At 38.9% G+C, this 19,633-nt stretch overlaps 3 protein-coding genes and 2 non-coding genes across 5 annotated transcripts; 3 read left to right on the top strand and 2 right to left on the bottom strand.

The window, feature by feature from the left end:
• Positions 1-34: 34 nt before the first annotated feature.
• LOC103716799 (Pentatricopeptide repeat (PPR) superfamily protein) lies at positions 35-2,483 on the bottom strand. The gene has a single exon (XM_008804965.5). The coding sequence runs from the start codon at positions 2,181-2,183 to the stop codon at positions 486-488; it is 1,698 nt and encodes a 565-aa protein (XP_008803187.5). The 5' UTR covers positions 2,184-2,483; the 3' UTR covers positions 35-485.
• Positions 2,484-4,524: 2,041 nt separating this feature from the next.
• LOC103716798 (mucin-like protein) lies at positions 4,525-7,674 on the bottom strand. The gene is made up of 3 exons (XM_089930710.1): positions 7,032-7,674; positions 5,393-5,582; positions 4,525-5,094 (listed from the first exon to the last, which is right to left on the bottom strand). The coding sequence occupies exons 1-3, from the start codon at positions 7,580-7,582 to the stop codon at positions 4,888-4,890; spliced, it is 948 nt and encodes a 315-aa protein (XP_089786836.1). The 5' UTR covers positions 7,583-7,674; the 3' UTR covers positions 4,525-4,887.
• Positions 7,675-12,871: 5,197 nt separating this feature from the next.
• On the top strand, positions 12,872-19,426 carry LOC103716800 (small ribosomal subunit protein uS4). Its single transcript, XM_089930711.1, has 3 exons — positions 12,872-12,942; positions 13,295-13,675; positions 19,044-19,426. Exons 2-3 carry the CDS (start codon positions 13,509-13,511, stop codon positions 19,225-19,227), a joined length of 351 nt encoding a protein of 116 aa, XP_089786837.1. The 5' UTR covers positions 12,872-12,942; positions 13,295-13,508; the 3' UTR covers positions 19,228-19,426.
• On the top strand, positions 15,606-15,705 carry LOC113463368 (small nucleolar RNA Z161/Z228). The gene has a single exon (XR_003387493.1). It is a non-coding gene; the product is annotated as a small nucleolar RNA Z161/Z228 (small nucleolar RNA).
• Positions 15,924-16,009, top strand: LOC113463369 (small nucleolar RNA Z162). The gene has a single exon (XR_003387494.1). It is a non-coding gene; the product is annotated as a small nucleolar RNA Z162 (small nucleolar RNA).
• Positions 19,427-19,633: the final 207 nt, after the last annotated feature.

Below are 19,633 nucleotides of genomic sequence, written 5' to 3' on the forward strand. Positions count from 1 at the left end.
GGGTTACAACCAGTTCACAATTATCAAAAGACACTGAACAAAGTTTTTCTTTTCCTTTTCTTTTCTTTTCCTTATTTTTTCTGAGGAAATAGATCTGCCAACAAGTATGTTTATAATGGAACAACTGAAAAAGAAAATTCTTTTAAGCAATGAATACAAATACCAATTATTCTTGGAGCTTATTGTGTAAAGCAGCATTATCAGTTGGCTGCCATGACAATTGATAAGTTAAAGGATATCTTGTTCCATGTGTATGCCAAGACTATTGAACAATGAATATCAACTTTACTTATGGTTGCTTAACTTCCTCTGCTTATGATGAAAAATTCCTTTAACTCGAGCCTGTTGATCAGCAATCCCTGTCTTCCACCCAAAAGTCTATAGATGTGTTGCAGGCTTGACTTTTCTTATCAGCATTTCAATCTCAACAAATGCTTTCAACGAAGATTCAGCACACTTGCCAAGTTTGCGGTATGCTCCACATTCTAACCACCTATCTCAATTATGCTGCATCCAGGTTCCTTCTTGTCCATCATCTTCTCTCCCTCTAAATCCCTCATTCGTGCTACATCTACCCACCGCCCTGCAAGGGCATAGGTGCTGGATAGAAGGATCGAGCCTGTCAGTTGCTCATCGCAGAGTGGTACCAAAGCCTGTTGTGCCATTTCTCCAAGCTCGATATTTCCATGGATTTTGCATGCCGCAAGTAAAGCTCTCCATGCTACTGCATCCTCTTTCAAAGGAAGGCTCTTTATAAGCTCGTATGCCTCGTCCAACAACCCTGCCCTGCCCAAGAGATCAACCATACATCCATAGTGCTCCATCCTTGGAGATAACCCATACTCTTGAACCATTCTCTCGAACAATTCCTTCCCTGCCTCCACCAGTCCTCCATGACTACAAGCACTCAGAACTACCAAGAAGGTGACTTCATTTGGCTTCACTCCTTTCTCTTCCATCTCATAGAAGAGCTGGAGAGCAGCAGCTGTCCGGCCATTAACTCCAAAACCCAAGATCATGCTTGTCCATGCTTTCACGTCTCGATCTCGCATCCTATCAAAAATTTCAGTTGCCTTGTCAAGGCATCCACATTTCGAATACATATCCACAAACGCAGTTCCAAGAGCAGCATCCAGCTCCAGACGCTCCTCTTTGACATGCTCATGGATGTGCCGGCCTATTGCCAGACCTCCAGAGGAGGCACAAGCTGAAAGCAATCCTACGAAGGTTGCTGCATCCGGCCTCACTCCTTCATACTTCATCTGGTGGACCAAAGCCAAGGATTCATCGACAAGTCCTCCTTTAGCATACCCATCCACCATGCAGTTGTACAGAACCAAATCCCTTCTCGGCATCACGTCAAAGACCTGTCTCGCGGCACCCATGCATCCAGTTCTCGCGTACATCGTCACTATTGCCGTTGCCACATTCAAGTCCGAACAAAGCCCAACCTTCATGCAATACCCATGCAGCAATTCACCTCCGCGACCGCAGGCATCGGAGGAGGCCAAAAGAGCACTAACAATCGAAGCAGCATTGATCTCATAACCACTGACGTGCATTTCCCTGAACAAACCCATCACCTTTCCGGGCTGCGATATCTGGAGATACCCGCCAATGAGCGCACTCCAGGAGACTGCATCTCTTCTCTGAGGCATTTCATCGAACAACTGATGAGCCCCGGTTAGCCCGCCACAAGCGCAGTAGAAATGGATAAGGATGTTCCTTACGGTGAGGTAAAGCTGGAATCCAGACCTAAGGATGGACCCATGGAGTTGCCGGCCGGTCTCAAGGGCTAAACAACGGGCACATATCTTAAGGGTGGAGATAAAGGAGAACTGGTCCAAAGGGATCCCCTGGGCTTTGACGGACTTGAATAGAGGCAGGGCTTCCTGTACGGCTGGGTTGGGGGCAATGGAGTAGGCTCGGAGGACGGTGTTGTAGTTGAAGAGGTTGGGGGTGTGGATGCGGTCGAAGATGGAGCGCGCGTAGGGGGCGTCGAGGAGGGCGGCGGCGGCGAGGAGTTTGCTGGTGGCGAAGGGGAGGAGGTTGAGGCCGGTCTTGATCATGTGGGCATGGATTTGGCGGAGTTGGGAGGTTTGCTTGCATGATTTGAGGAGCCTGGAGAGCAGGCTTTGGTGCTTCGGAGTGGGTTGGACGAGTGGCGGTGCAATTGGCATCATCCACCATTTATTTGTAACACGACGCAGTTTTAGGTCCGTTTTCCACTGCGGGCAGCCTGCAGTACATGGCCGATGCCGAGGGATTCGGATCGTCTCCAATCTCGGGCTTTAGTGGAGTGGTCTATCTTGGCCATTACGCCGATGACAAATGGCTATGATTGGAAGACTGTCCAGTCCAAAGTTGGGATCGTGTGATAGGATGGCGCACTGGAAAGTTGTCACACCCAGGCAACAGTTATCTTTAATCAGCCATGTTGTGCATGCACGACACAATTGAAAGTTTCTATAATTTTCACTTGGTTACTGTTGCTGGAAATTGGACCCGGTTTCCTTCCGTGGAGTGCCTGGATCTGGCGTTCCAGCTTCTCGACCTTCTTGTCGAGTTCATCATTCTGGGAGATCGCTGCAGCGGTTCGTTCTGGTGCAAGTTGCCCTGAAACCGACTCAGCCTCCGAGGGTTGTGGCCAGCCACCAGGGCCTCTAACTGGATGTTCTCTCCAGAGGGAGGCCTGGACTTGAGAGTCCTGACCTTGAAGGGGAAGTCCGCTTGTAGGAGGCTCCGGTTGAACTGGAGCCGGAGGGAGCGGTGCCATCGGGATGCCCCTAGGTTGCAAGCCTTGGACAGCGGCGGCCAAGGCCTGCACCTGTTGCACCAGGGCATCAAATTGCTCCGGCCGAACTTGAGGAGTTGATTCGGCCGGAGGCGGCGAGTTCTGGACAGAGTGTCCAGGACTAGGTGGAGGACGTCGAGAGGCATTGGAAGCCCCTTCTTAGTTTCATGGCAGCAACTCGGGCCCTTCCTCTAGCGCCAACTGTTGCTGGAAATTGAATCCGGGGGCTGCCGCGAACCGAGAGGGGAGGGGCTCCGCTGCCGGAACAGTGGGTGGCGGCGCGTCGGCTGGTGGCGTCCTCCTGAAGAATCCTGCAAGAAAGCCGGTGGCCGGGCTTTCCGGCGCCGGCCCTCCGAAGCTTAAGTCAGAGGGGGCTAATATGTGGGGAGTAAAGGAGGAGAATGTTTGTTCCTGTGTCTCTGTCTTGTTGTGTTGTTTTTCTCCTCCCCCCAGGTTCTCTTTTATAGGAAGATATTATGTTACCTGGGAGGTGACAGGGGAATTTGTCCTCTTTTGTGATAATTGGGCACGATCATGCTCATTAATGGCGTTGTGGAGAATAAGGCCGGATCAGATCAGAATCAGGGAGCTGTCACGGTTGATCGGACCCGTTGGGGTGGTTGAACCGCCGGGCGTGGTGGGCCTGGGGTTCGTAGATGGCCAGTGCATTGATTGCTGAGTGAACCGGTGGTCAGGGAGAGCCATACGCTTTGATGGTTCAGTGATCCGGAGATCGTCTTGAGCCGTGTTCATTTAATGATTGAGTGCATCGGGGGCCTAAGAGGGTCTCATGCATTAATGATAGGGCGTGCCGAAGGCCTGCGGAGATCACGTGCCTTGATGACTTAGGGATGATGGCGGATTGCAGTGGAGTCATGTATTTAGTTGTTAGATCCTTTAGAGGATTAGGCGGAGATTGGATATTTGGCTAAGGCACGGGTCCGGCACGGGTGCCGAGCCGAGCTGGTTGCTTAGCGGAGTGTCCTGTGGCGGGGTTGCTTCTCTGGTCGGCGCTCTGTGGTCGAGCGCCTCTGGTCGGCGCTCTTTGGTCGAACGCCTCTCTGGTCGGCGCTCTCTGGTCGGCGCTCTTTGGTCGAGCGCCTCTCTGGTCGACGCTCTTTGGTCGAGCGCCCCCGAGGAGGCATGACTTGGGTTTTCCCCCCAACAGTTACAGAACCTAAATCATATAATCTTGGGTTGCAGTTTATGTCTGTTGCAAAGCGGACATTGTGGGGCTCACGATACATCTCTGACTATGGGATTTGGATGATTTATTTACCGGCTGTTTGAGGCACTGCAGGTTCAGTTGTGCCCGCGCCAGCTAGTCTTGCAGTGCCCCTCGCAATAGATCATTCTCCAGCTAAATCGGCCATGGTATGAGTTAGCGCCCAAAGGTATGAAACCTCCAAAAACCCCTTCCCCTCCTCACCGGCAACCCTTCTCCTCCTCCTCTCTCTCTCTCTCTTTCTCTAGTGCAATAGTGCTCAGAAAATCCTGTTTATATATATATATATATATATATATATATATATATATATATATATATATATATATATATATATATATATATATATTTGGTACATCGGCGGTAACTCACATATAACGGATATAACGGGTGTGAGTATTGTTCAAAAAGTTAGAAAGTAAAATAGGCTGCAAAAGAGACATGACAACAATAACGCGCACAAACCACAAAGACCAAAAAAGAAAAAAACAAAGCATCAGGGCTGCATTGCAATAGTGCTCAGAAAATCCTGATTGACATCTAGCTTTCTGCATCACTAATTTCCGGTACTTTAGATCAATGTCTAGACTCCACATTACCTGCTGGTGTTTCCCATGTCCCAATTTGAGTGCTTACACAGAGAACACACCATGGAGCCGCATAATAAACCAGGTAAGCATCTATTGGGGGCTGCCAGTGCAGTTGCAAAAATTTTGACTCAGAAATTGTTTCTACTTATCACCATACATGTTGCTCAACACATAATTCATGTTCTCATCAATATAAGGATCTACGAAAAGGATTGGGATTTCTTGCTAATGGTAGGTGACTTACTCTTGGGAGTATGAGATTAAACTGGCATGCACTGCTACCTCCCACCAAAGGAGGTTAGATTACGCCCAATAGCTGGCTTCTCCTCCTTGTAAGGCTGGGTGGATGGATCAGTGAGACTAGGCAATCTCTGGACACTCCCTTTCCCTCTCCTGGCATTAGGGCCTATTACCTCTATCATGTATTTCCAACCATCTACAGGCCTCCTTCGACTAAATATGTGAGTCTTGATGAAGCTAGCAATCTGCATTACAGCATCAAAAATTTGTAAGCACTGAGATACACAATGACGGTAAGACATGACAAGTAGAACACAAGTTCAGAGAGCAATTCTGAAGGGTGACATTGACCATGTCCGTTTCTAACAAAAGTCATGCAATGCAAAGAGAGACTTCAGATTGTAAATTATAAGATGATGAGGTTGATGGATTGCAGAGGCACAAAATATAGAGAGAATATGACAAAGCTTTTGATGATATTAAAAAAAAAAAAATTCCGCTTAGAATCAAGATTATAGGGAAGATGGTTAACATATTGTGCACCTGGAATTTACAGAAAGCAATTCGGCGCTCAAATTCTTGCAGGAGGATATCTTCTTCCCTCTGTGATATTTCCCATATGCTCCCATCTTGGCTCCTAGATGTTGTTTCCCACCCATCAGGTTTAGTCTTAAACTCGGAAGTGCTAGGAATCTTGGAATCATTCAGGTCCATGTTACCAGCATCAAATATCCTACATGTCAATGGCAACAGAGAAAGGTTAGCAAGAATGCAAGCAAGCATGCCACTGCAGCAAAGATTTAGCAGACAGGAAAGCACTAATAATTCAGATGAACAAGAAGAGAAAAGAAGAATCAAAAGAAGGCTAGTGGACCTTGATTGCATGCAAGATACGAACAAAATTACAAAAACCTAAATCCAAAAAACTAAAACAAATTTCCCACAAACTATGTAACATGCTCTAATGTGTTTCCAGTCTAAAATTGCCAGCTCTAATTCATGAAAAGAAGGTTTTCAAGGCTAACTCGAAGCCTTTATGACAAGAAAAATTGAAATGCTTAAAAAACCATTAAAAAATTGCGTCAGCAAGTTTAATACTAGTTAATTTAAATCAATCTTCAAAGCACCTGACACCCTGAAAGGATTCAAAGGGACCTTTAACTAATCTTTCTGGTTTCAGAATGGATACAATAAACCCCAAGCGAACAAACACAACAGTCTTAGTTGCACATTGACATTTTCTGGCATATTTTGATTATCTCCATGCCTGAAAACATTATAGAACACTATATCAGTTCTAATAAGACATCATGAAGCAAAAGTGTTTGAAGAGAACTACTTTTTAATTGATTAGCTGCTAAAACATTGATGTAGCAACATCATCTCTTGCTTCATTTGAGTAGAAATTGTCTTTAAAGCACAAAACACACATGTTTAGTTGCTTTCATGCGCTCAACCATGTAAACTGTCCATTCCTCTTATTTAATTTGTATAAAAAAGACACACGGGAGTAAACTAACCTGCATGCGCTTGATGGATTCTCAATGAAAAAAATCAGGGATGTATTGGTTGCAAGTCCCATGCAAATGATTATCAAATTACAAAGTCCAGTATATCTAACAGCATTCCTCTATAGAATTTTCACCAGACACAATTATCATTTATTTGTACAAGTTAATCTGATAAAAAACCAAGAGAAGTCAATCAAAAGACAGCAGTGAGTAAGCTTAAAAACTTTACTTGTTCTGCAACCTCTATACTATGCGTTAATGCGTACACTAACATTAATCTCTACTGAATACTTCAAACTTCATATATTCTGCCATATCCTACTTCACCAACAATTGCTAGGATTTAATATCTCTAACAACTATAAGCCCAAAAATAAAAACTTAAGATAAATCATTCAGTTATTGAACAAAACGCTTTTTTTTTAGAGCAAGACTCCATAGAGTAGCCTAAAATTTAATTTCTATAAAATCCAAACAAAACTTTCAATTCCCTCCTTTAGTTGTTGAATCAAAATTATATCCTTAACATAAACGAGTAGCCATAAGCGAAAATCTTAAGACCACTAAACTTCATGAATCAGAAACCAATTCTTGAAACTTGATCCCAAGGGAGTGAAACAATTACTATAACCATCAAATCTGAAATTTATTTTCAGTATCAGAGCACATACTCGGAGCAGGAATCAAGGAGGCGGTCGATGTCATCATTGGGATTGGAGCCCCCCACCTTGGCCTCCTCCATCTTCTCGATCTCCTTCATCCAAAGCCCGGCATGAATCCTCTGCTTCCTGACCCTATAATCATCTCCGGCCTTCTTGCTATTCTTCTCAACCCGCTCGAAGGCGCTACCCCCCTGCTGGAGCTTCTTGGCAGCCCGCCTCTCGCTCCATCGCTCGTCCATCTCGGCGACGAAGGCCTTGGTTTCGGCATCGATGTCAGAGGGGAGGCTGGCAGCGGCGGCGGAGGGCGAGATAGGGTCGGGCTCCCATGGGGCGCGATCCTTGGCGGAGGGGTCCTCTGGGAGCCAGGCCGTCTCCCAGGCGTCGTTCCAGTCGTCGTCGCCGGTGGCGGCGGACGAGGAGGGTGGTCGGGTGGAGAGAGGCCTTCGTCCTAGTACTGCTACTTCTCGGCTTAAGCAAGTAGGGGAGAAGGAGGAGGAGAAGGGAGGAGGAAGGCGGAGATGAGATAGAGAGAAGGAGAGGAGACGTCTGAAGGAGTGCATGTCGAGTGTTTGAAGGAATGTTCAACGAATGGAAAAACGGGGACCGTATCCTCGCCAATGGTCTGCCGAGGGCCTCCTCTGTCGTCCATAAATTTTTGCTGGTTAATTTAAAAGACGAGCAGCGATTGCACGTGATTATAGTAAATAAGCATATTTTAGTATCGAAAAAATATTAAAAGATAAAAACAGTCATTATATACGGTAATATATGGGAGCTATGACAAAAGTTGGAAAGATGCAAGTAAAACCTATGTAAACGTTGAGGGTTGCAAGTGACGTTACTATGACTTCAGCTAAATTGCACTGCGTTATATGATTACCGGCATATGAATCCCATAGACTTCCTTCTTCTCTTAAAATACATGACAGTCTCTACTAATTACACAGATTACCTGGATACCTTATGCCTTCGTGACAATCTCAACTCATCGAAAGAGTCACAATCTACCTTCTAGCACATCCATCAACAATGATACCGTCTGAAATCCAGAAAATCCCCAGCAATCAACTATGTTACCATCACACACCAGATGAGAGCCTCGTTTGGTTCGCTCAAAGCATTTGTTCTCATAGGAATATGATTCATGAGAAACAGATTCCTAAAAAGAGGATGTTTGAAAAAATACTTTTGGCATGTTTGGTTGACCATAGAAAAGTGACAGGTTTATAAAGTGCTTATGTTTGGTTGATCATCCACTTTTCTAAAAAAGTTATGTGTAATTCCTATTATACCCTTAATAAAAATTAGGTCTTTAATGCTTTGAATCAAATAAGGATCACTGAGGGCTTTTTGGAGAAAAAAATAAAAATGTTTCGATTTCTGGATCACGAAAAAGTAACTTTTTTCATTTTTCTAATGGAAAAGACTTTCTCATAAAACGTGGAAATTATATTCCCACGGGAATACAACTTTTTCATCTCTCTTTTAAAAACTCCAACCAAACAAGAGACATCTCTTACTTTCCTGTTGACCACACTTTCTCCCCTTCTTTTTCCGCGAACCAAACGAGCCCTCGAGCTTCTTTGTTCCATTAAAAAAGATTGTTGATGATCTTCTTTCTCTTGCATCTCATATTCACTAATAATAACAAGGAATTATGAGCTTCAAAGTTGAGTCCAAGTATAGAAGTCGGAGGATTGTGCTAGGAAATCAGCTCACCTTGTACACGAACATCCATAGAAGCGTCGATTGGGGTTTGCCTTTGTAATTGTAAAAGCAGACCGGATGCCTCGAAAATTGACAGTTATTGGAGACTAGGTTTGAACGGCCTACTTGCACGAAGAATGGATATATGTACCCATGTCATGTCCCCGACCCGAGATCGTGAGCCGGAGGTCACGGCAACCACCACACACTCATAAAATTTCTCCTACAAGCATGGAAGGCAGTTCAACATGATATTATAAATATACAGCAAAACAATTTAAACTACTAATATGCAATCTTTATTTCATTAACTAACTCAACTTACAATATCTCACAATTCTAACATTAGTCTAAGGTAATACATTAATTTAAATAATCTAATTTAAAATAACTTGTACCATAGTTTTTCTAGTCGCTATCCCATATTGAAAAATCTCGGGTCGAACTAATTCTTCATATTTATAAAAATAGTTAGAAATTGTATAATGAGCTAGATAGCCCAATAAGCAATGAATACTTTAACTAGACAGTTCATATAATGACATAAAATATAAATATAATTTATGCTAAATCGATATAAAGACATAATCAATTTTGTTTCTAGAACACAAATCCATGAAAAATCTATATCTTTCAAATATTCGTATATATAATCATAAATCTGAATCGAAACAAATCACATTTAACTCAACAGCCTTTAACATTGCCACACTTATACTCTGTGGCAAGGTCAGAAACAGAACCATACTTATATCTTGCAGAGTGGGCCAAAATACCACACTTATAATCTATGGAGTGGTCCAGAATATTACATTTATATCTTGTGTGGGGCCAAAATTCATAATAGTCAGAGTGTCGATGCATAACCCTCAATTGTCAGGGTTCAGAATATAGTCAGGTTGAGAGTTCAAATCTGATACACATCAAAATTCTTTTTATAAAATAATAGTTATATCATAATCCAATCAAAATATACATAAATGATGTAAGAATAGTAAATAATTTAACAAGAGTCTGAAAAATATTACTCCAATTTATATATCTATTTTCATTCAATTCACCATCTCGTAAAATTCATAAATCACATATAAATTCATTAATAATTTATTCGATGTAAAAATACTATTATATAAATGAAGAATTTAGAAAAAGACATATCATTACTTACCTTACAAATGCAATCCAACTAATAGATCCAATTAATTTCGAAAATTCTTCTCATAGCCTAATATTCTAAAATTATACTTTACATTAGAATTTTATCATAATTATTTCAAAAATAAAAACTTTAAATTCCAACATCTTCATAGGGCTGACCAAGCATAAGTGTCTAACATGCGAGTCGGCCTGATTAGGATGATTTCATCGAATTATGCTTAGACAAGGGCATAGATGGTTCAACGGAGTTCGGAGGTGATCAAATCTAGCAGTGTTGGCAAAGACTAGGGTGGAGGCTGACATGTCGCCTGATGACCTTGGATCAGGACTCTTTACCGATCTAATATTACTGAGAATCGTACGTACGGAGTTCAATCAACCATAGAGGAAAAAAGTCCAGATAAAGAGAAAGACTTTGTGGAGAGAGAACAAGAGAGAGAAAGTGGGAAAGAGAGAGAAAAGAGAGCAGAGATAAGAGAGAGAAGCTGAACTTTCTCTTCTCTCTCTGTTTTGTTTTCTTTTTCTTTTTCTTTTTCTTTCTTTCCCCTCTTCTTCTTTAGCGAAATAGGGGAACTTCCACCCTAGTACCGAAACCACAATGTCAAAGGTTGTGGTAGTGTCTGTCAGCCAAAGGACCGACAGCTGAGCCGCCATGAACACGGCCCTGGGTGGACCCTTCGCCACAGCATCTTCAACGATGGTGGTCAATTGGTATAGAAAAGAGGAGATAAAAAAAATCAAGAAGAGCAAGAAAAGATCCACATGAACTTGGCCTAGATCATGGCCAATTCCCTTGATCGACGGCTACAAGACCTTGGAGGTCTTGGGAGGGGGCGATCATCGGCCTATGTCGGCGGCCAACGACAATGAATAAGAAAAGGAGACAACCGAAATAGAGCACCCTATTTTGGATTGAACACTCAACAATTTGCCTAATAAAGATAGCAGCAGCTACAAAACCTAAAAAAGAAAGAGAAGGAGGCGTAAGGCAATTACCTTGGTCCAGCGAGGTCGTCTGACGGCTTCTCTGGCAAAGATCCAAGGAAGAGACTCAGAAGAAGGAACTCGAGGTTGGTGGCGATGCTTAGAGGAATCGGTGATGGCTTCCAATAGAGGGGGAGGAGGATCTTAAATAGAAGAAATCCTAGTGTTCTAGATGAACTTGGATTGCCCTGAAAGTCTAGGATTCCACCGGGATCAGGAGAGGGAAGAAGACTCCGATCATGCTCAGCCATGCTAGCGGGCCCTGGCCTCTCAAGCCGGCCTATTGGCCCAAAGAGCTGTGCTATTACAACCCAATCTCTAACTTCCTTCTAATTGGTACCAAATAGATAGTATCATTAGGAAGTGTCGCCATAAAATAGTATTTTAGTTCTAAAAATCTTACATAACCATCGTATCATGAAATTTCGTATGCCTAGATAAACAAAGACGAACAACAGGATCATACTAAACCACTTAATTTACTTTAGTGACCATTTTGAAACTTTTTATAGTTGAAAGGTACTAAGTGAAACTGGTCATAAATTGCAAGGGTATATAAGTAATTTTTGCATATAATTTTATTTGAATTTTTGGTACAAAGATATGTGAGACACTTTTCCTGGATAGAGGAAATGGGCTACGCAAAGTGGTGTAGCTTTCCACCAATATCCCTAATCTCCGGAATCTAATAAAGACAAAATTCGATCCCAAGCTAGTTTTCTGACTCATACAAAGATTTATTTTAAATCATGTCATGCCTTTAGGATTTAAAACATTGTAACCTATTTGATGTCTTCTAGCAAATTTTAACAAACATGATGTACACTTATATGATTTGAATTTTATTTACGAGGCAAATAGGTTTCGATTCACACCACAAAACACAATCTTAATCATGCTTAGGAGCTTCTCCAAGAAAATTGATTTAAATGGTTATCTTAGTCCACCTTATTATAGATTGTGAGCCCTGCCTTCTTCTTCCTTGAGAATAGAATGTGAAATTGTCGATGCACAATTGTGTTACTAAGAGTTTGACACTGAGTTAGTTAGTTTCTTAGAATTTGATCGCAGATGGCTAATGAATGCAAAATGGAGAGGTTATGCTTGGCTATAGACGTGGGTTCTCTGAATCCAAAGTATATTTGGTGAGAACGTTGTGGGTCAGGAAAATGAAGCCCAACAACTCCACAACTATAACTAATAATTATTTTCACTATAAATACTCCATATATCAATCCTGTTTTCTTCTTTCCATATTTATTTGGTAAGGATTATTCCTTTTTTTTTTGTTAAGAACATTATACATAATATTGTTCATCATAGTTACATGCTATACTTAAATAACAGACAACTAGCATTCATGTGCAAGGTTAAGAATTTTTATATAATTAAAGAAGATGAATTAGAAATTTTTTATTTCGGTAGATTCTAGAAAAAAGTTGTTTTCTTACATGGTGGGATTAAAGAAAAATGGTTATTTTCATGATATGATGCATTCTTGATTTTTTTAGATTTTTAGAAGAGGTAGAGATTTGGTGCGGATAGGGTGCATCTTGAGGGAGACTCTTCTATCATGATTGATTGAATTCAGAGAGAGGACCGGTATGGGTGTGGGCACTCGTTATTGTATAACATCTGTCGACTGGTGGGAGACTTGGATTACTTTCAGGCAATTCATGTCTTCAGAGAGGCCAATAGTGCGGCTGACTGGGTTGCCTCTTTTGTTGCTCGGCATTCTGGTGCAGTCTTGTGGACTACTGATTTAGCTATCCCTTCATGTTTACACTTTTTCTTTTTCTTAATTTTACTGGCTGTGCTTACACTATAGCTGTTTGAGCTGCCGTTGTATCGGAAAAAAAAAAAATCAGTTTTCGTCATTGGGCCGGCCTGTACTCCAGAGAAGCCGGGCCAGCCCAATGAGCCCATTAACAATGTAACAGGCCTGCGGTTAGGGTTTTAGTTTTCTGTAAAAGGCGGTAGCTTCCGTTTCTTAAATTTCCGGAGGCGAGGGCGGGAGCCAGCGAGGGAGAAGAAGAACCAGCCATGGTTCACGTTAGCTTCTACCGAAACTGTAAGCCTTGTTCTCTCCCCCCTTTCTCTTTCACTTGTTTCTATTCCAACCTTTCTTCGGCAATCTCCCCTTTGTATAATCTTCGATCGTTTTCGGTCTATTCAAACTCTTAGATCCTATGTCCCCAAGTTTTGATCCCTTTTTACTCTTTCTTGAATCGATCTGAACTCATAGGTCAGGATAACTGAATTTATTTGTAATTTTTGGAACTTTGGATCCAATGTGGCAGGATAATGAGATGTTTTGCGCCGTCATTCAACTATTATTCTAGTGTAATGGATGAAAACCCTAGTTAGGATTTTGGTTTGTGCATGGATTTTTGGGGACCCTAACGAATGGGAGTTGTTCGCAGATGGGAAGACCTTCAAGAAGCCCGCCGCCCCTACGAGAAGGAGCGGCTGGACGCCGAGTTGAAGATCGTCGGTGAGTACGGGCTCCGGTGCAAGAGGGAGCTGTGGAGGGTCCAATACTCTCTGAGCCGGATCCGGAATGCAGCTAGGGAGCTCTTGACGCTGGACGAGAAGAACCCTCGCCGGATCTTTGAGGGAGAGGCCCTCCTCCGCCGCATGAACCGGTATGGACTCCTCGACGAGAACCAGAACAAGCTGGATTATGTTCTGGCTCTCACCGTCGAGAACTTCCTTGAGCGCCGGCTCCAGACGCTCGTGTTCAAGTCTGGGATGGCAAAATCAATTCACCATGCCAGGGTCCTTATCAGGCAGCGTCACATCAGGTTTGCTCTCTGACTTCTAGCTATTCTCATTATTATTTTGATTTATGTGTGGGAATGCTAATTATTTTACAATAATAATTGTAGATCATAATTTTCATAGATTTGCTCCATTCTTAGCGTCTCGTTAGTAATTGTTTGTACTCTTTTTACTTGCTTCTGGTATGTTAGTTAGTAATAAAGACGTATTATTTGATGGATCAGTAACTGCTTGCACCCTGAACTAGATCGACCTGCATTTGGTGAGTTATCAAATGGCCTACTGTGGAGCGGTTGCTTGCTGTGCAAGATTTTATTATGATGTTTTTCTAGTAGTTTGCTCTCCCATTGATTTGGTGATAGAGTGACTTCTATGACACCCGTTATCTCATGAGTTCTTGCATAATCCATGATGTTTGAGATGACATTTGATTGGATAAGGTGCACGTGTAAAAGTCAAAGGCAAAGAAGAAATTATTGATCTTTTGCTTGTTATCTCTGGTTTGGACTTGTCTTCCCTGTACAATGCTGTATACATGTTTACATTCATGACCAACCAATCTCAGTTGTGCTTTTGATTTTAGTTGGGCAAGATTGGTTTTTATTTGAAGTTTAAAGTTTTTGCCAAAAATTAGTAAACAATTTAAAAATAAGAAGGTACAACCAAACTAAAGACTAAATAACAATATCAAGAATGATTATGCTATCATTTAATATTGTGTCCCATCAATTTGAACCTTTGGCTATAATTTGTGTGGTTTTGTTGGTCTGATGATGCATGTGAAATTGTTCAAGCTTGTAAAAATAAACATTTTTTTGTAAAAAGTAGAAAATAAACATTAAGTTGAAGACATTAGATTAGACACTATTGTTCAAATCTTAATGTTGTTTGGTAAGAATTTTCAACCAGACATTCATTTATATCATATCAACAATTTTTCCCTGAAAGGTCATTTAGAATTTCATTGGAGTAACATGGTTGTCCTAGGTTTTCATAAGCAAGATTCCTACAAATTTAAATCACTTATAGAACTAAGATGTTCCAAAATATTACATTTCTAGTAGCATTTTAAGATATAGAACGCCTATCACTTATGCTATCAAGATACTTAAAACATGCATAGTTGGACATGTATCACAAAAATGATTCCTACAGACTTAAACTTTTCAGCAGTCCTCTAACTCAACCACACTCCCCCCCACGAGCTTAAATAAAAACTATCAAAAATAGCATGAAGATGAAGTTTGTAACTTAATAAGACCTTTTCATCCACGTCTGGTCAGTTATGGTTGTAATCACTAAAATTGGTGAAACCGGATTGAGACTGTTAGAGATGAGCAAAAGTGCAAAAGATCCAGCAGTTCCTGATCACTTTTGTTTGAAACTTCAAACATTGATCTGTAGGTTTAAGTACTAGAAGGCTATATCATATGAACTCAATTAAATTCTAACTTTTTAACCTTGTATGATTTATTTCTTTTCTTTCCTTTTTGTCAGAACATCTTAATACACTTTCCTTTTTTCAGTCATCTATATTTTTGACACTTTTGTGTTGATAAATAAGTAGTTATGCAATGAGAATAGTTATTAATATCTCATGATGGTTATCTGAGACACCTGCAAATATTGTTTAGATGTTGCAAAATAATCCTGACTGACTGACGCTTGTATTTTTGTCTTTCCTTTTGTTTTAAAGTTGATGCAAAATGTCTTCTACATCTCTTAAAATTTTGATACCTTATATGCTTGGAAACTAAAACTGGCTTGAACTACAGAAACTGCTGAAACTAGAGCAATTTCAAATTGCTTTTGGCTGAAACTCTAAACCTTGACCTATGGGGTGAAGCACCTGAAGGCTAAATCATTCTCTTTTTCCATCAGTATATATCAGCAGCTGTGTTGTTATTTTTGAAATTTTCCGGCCTACAGGATTCTTTGATGTTGATGTAAAATAGGCCTTGTGATGAGAACAGATTGTTATATCTCATGATGGTCATCTGAGACATTCATAATGTTGTCTAGAATGATGATAAAACTCCAATCTCTGATGCCTGTATTTACATCTATCTTTTGTTTTGTCTTAAAATTGATGCAGTATCCATCTCCATTTATATTGCTGAATTTTTGATAATTTCATGTTGATGATACTTATTTTTTCTGAGCAGTTTCATGAATGCAATAAACATAAACCTCCTTATTCTGACCACTCTATTATTTATAGGTTTAAAGTTCTTTTATTGTTTTGTGCACGTATTCTCATGTAATATGTCATTGGGCACAATGAGGAAGTTGCTAATGATTGGGTGAGGCAATGTCTGATGAGTATACCTATAAGTCCTTTTCATTCTGAGTGCCCAACCATCCTGCATATGTCAATTATTGTTCAGCCCCTCAGAATCATATAAGCCATGATCAATTCTCTCTTTCCGACCATCATGTGGCAAGTCAAACTTGTAAATACTGATAGGGGTATTAAGGCATGATTGTTTATGAGCATCCTCGTAAGGGAACTTTTGTTATTGGTTCATATTTGAACCAAATATTGAAGCTTTTACCTAGCGTACAGGCTGGTTTCCTTAAGCTCATGAGCTTGTTGTCTTTCCGAGCGATAGGGCAGACCTCATATTTGACTGTTGATGATTGTCACAGCATCCTGACTCTAAGGCCCTGTTTGGGGGAGCTTTTGGAGGGCCAGAAAGCACTTTCTGGCCCTCCAAAAGTACTTTTAGATAAAAAACTATGTTTGGTAAATTTTTCAAAAAGCTGTTTCAGCTTTTGCGGGAAGCTGAAAACAGCTTTTGGGAGGAAGCTCCAATTTGGAGCTTTTGGGAGGAAGCTGTTTCAGCTTTTTCGGAAAGCTATATTTTTGACAAAAATGCCCATATTAAAATAACATAATTACATAGTTTATCCCTGTATAAACCTAAAAATATGCTGGAGCCAAGAACCCAAGCCGTCAGACTCCCTTCCGTAAGAAAAGGTATTTTTCTTTTCAATTTTTGTATGCATATCTTGAACCACATTTTAGAAGAAAAATTTTTTTAATCCTTTTCTATACCTTCCAAAATCAATTTATTGTTTTTTTTTTTATCATCAACCTCGCGGCCCACGTTGAGGTCCTCCTCGAGCGTGGACCATGAAGAAGAGTCCCTGGACCGCGGAAAATTATTTTATGAAAAATTATGGAAAATTATTATGGAAAATTATTTTATACTAATAATTATAATATTTTATATCTTTATTTTTGTATTATACTATAAATATAATATCATATTATATTATATCATAATACATTAATATGTTATGTTAAATAATTTAATATTATATTATATTATGAAAAATTAATTTATACTAATAATTATAATATTTTATACCTTTATTTTTGTATTATACTATAAATATAATATCATATTATATTATATCATAATACATTAATATGTTATGTTAAATAATTTAATATTATGTTATATTATGGAAAATTAATTTATACTAATAATTATAATATTTTATACCTTTATTATTGTATTATACTATAAATATTGTATTATATTACATTACATTATAATACATTAATATGTTATTTTAAATAATTTAATATTATGGTATATTATGGTATATTATGGAAAATTAATTTATAATATTAATTATAATATTTTATACCTTTATTTTTGTATTAAACTATAAATATAATATCATATTATATTATATCATAATATATTAATATGTTATGTTAAATAATTTAATATTATGTTATATTATGAAAAATTAATTTATACTAATAATTATAATATTTTATACCTTTATTTTTGTATTATACCATAAATATAATATCATATTATATTATATCATAATACATTAATATGGTATGTTAAATAATTTAATATTATGTTATATTATGGAAAATTAATTTATACTAATAATTATAATATTTTATACCTTTATTATTGTATTATACTATAAATATTGTATTATATTACATTACATTATAATACATTAATATGTTATTTTAAATAATTTAATATTATGTTATATTATGAAAAATTAATTTATAATATTAATTATAATATTTTATACCTTTATTATTGTATTATACTATAAATATTGTATTATATTACATTACATTATAATACATTAATATGTTATTTTAAATAATTTAATATTATGTTATATTATGAGAAATTAATTTATACTAATAATTATAATATTTTATACTTTTATTATTGTATTATATTATAAATATAATATATATTACATTATATCATAATACATTAATATGTTATGTTAAATAATTTAATATTATGTTATATTATCAAATATTAATTTACTCTAATAATTATATTACTATTATGCTATATTAACATAATATTATTTTATATTACAATAATATTATACTATATCGTATATTTATGTATTAATTTATGTTATGTTTTATTATGTTGTGTTGTGTAATACTATGCAATGTCCTTTATGGTAATTTTGTCATATAAAAGTACTTTCTCAGTTTGTTTACCAAACACAAAACAAAGTACCACAGCACTTTACGAATGTAGTTACCAAACAGCAAACAGCTTTTTATAACAGCTCTACTTCAGACAGCTCTACTTCCAACAGCTCTACTTCCAACAGCTCTACTGCCAACAGCTCCCCCAAACAGGGCCTAAATACTTGATTCTGGAGATAATTCTTTTGCAATAGCTCTAATAGTATTTATCTCTTTTAGCATGTAATGCAACTTGTTTGCCTATTAGTTCCTGCATGTCATGAAGCACGCATGTAACTTGTTTGCCTATTAGTTCCTGCATGTCATGAAGCACACATGTAACTTGTTTGCCTATTAGTTCCTGCATGTCATGAAGCACACATGTAACTTGTTTGCATTACTTTCACTTAGCACAATGCTGTTGTCAGCCCATTGAGTTTGTAAGATGTTATTTTCAAAGGCAAACATGGTCTTTTCTTCCCCTCAAATATTTATTGTTTGAATTTCGAACGGAAGCAATATATGTTATTCTCAACCATCAATATGTCACATATGGTTCCCTTATAAAATCTTTATGAATCCATATCTCTATTTGTAGGTCGGGTGTTCGTGTGACGTTCTAGCAAGTTTTTGCCTTGTTGAGGTTGGTCTTCAATACTAACAAGCAAGGTGTTGGGGAATACATTTTAGCATTTATGATAGAGTAATTTTTGGTTCTGGGGTTTCCGATGGTTGTTTGTTTGGACCTGGAATTTGAGCTATTATCGTTTAAATGACTTTGCTGTAATTATTATACGGTAGTTGCCTGTACCTCTCAGCAAATTACTATCATCGTAGTATTTGAATTACTTTTCTCTGAGGTTTTGCTTTCAGATTTTGGCTGCTTTGCATTTTCTGAGTGCTCCTTTCAGAGTTGGTAGGCAAGTGGTCAACATTCCATCATTTATGGTGAGGGTGGATTCAGCAAAGCACATTGACTTCTCTCTCACAAGTCCATTTGGTGGAGGGCGCCCTGGAAGAGTGAAGAGAAAGAATCAGAAGGCTGCAGCAAAAAAGGCGGCCGGAGGCGATGGCCATGAAGATGATGAGGAATGAGTGCTCTTCCTTATAATGGTATTACAGTTTTGGTAGCTTCTTTTGTTTTGTGTAACTTAAAGTTTGCTATGTTTCATGCTAAGATGTTTCTGTCACTTGTAGAAGGATGACCGATTATTGTTTTTGTCTGAAGCGATCATGAGATGATGGATTTTGAGATGTTGAATTTTTGGTTATATTTGGCTTTTGGGTTGATATACATGGATAATCGTTGTGGTACAAGATTCTTGTGTGGAAAAGCTATTTCCTCGATGAGTAACTGATGCATGTACTGATTTTTGTAGTTGTTTATTTGTTTCATTAGGATTTAATGCTTTGTTGGCTGCTCCATCTTTGGTCTTGTTCAGTCATTCAAATCCATGCAATATCCTCATTCCTATGTCTCAATTGAGCCTCACCCAATTCT

Source organism: Phoenix dactylifera, chromosome 5, assembly GCF_051530095.1.
Source record: "Phoenix dactylifera cultivar Ajwa chromosome 5, Ajwa_hap1_PhDact_Kaust_v1.1, whole genome shotgun sequence".
NCBI lineage: Eukaryota > Viridiplantae > Streptophyta > Magnoliopsida > Arecales > Arecaceae > Phoenix > Phoenix dactylifera.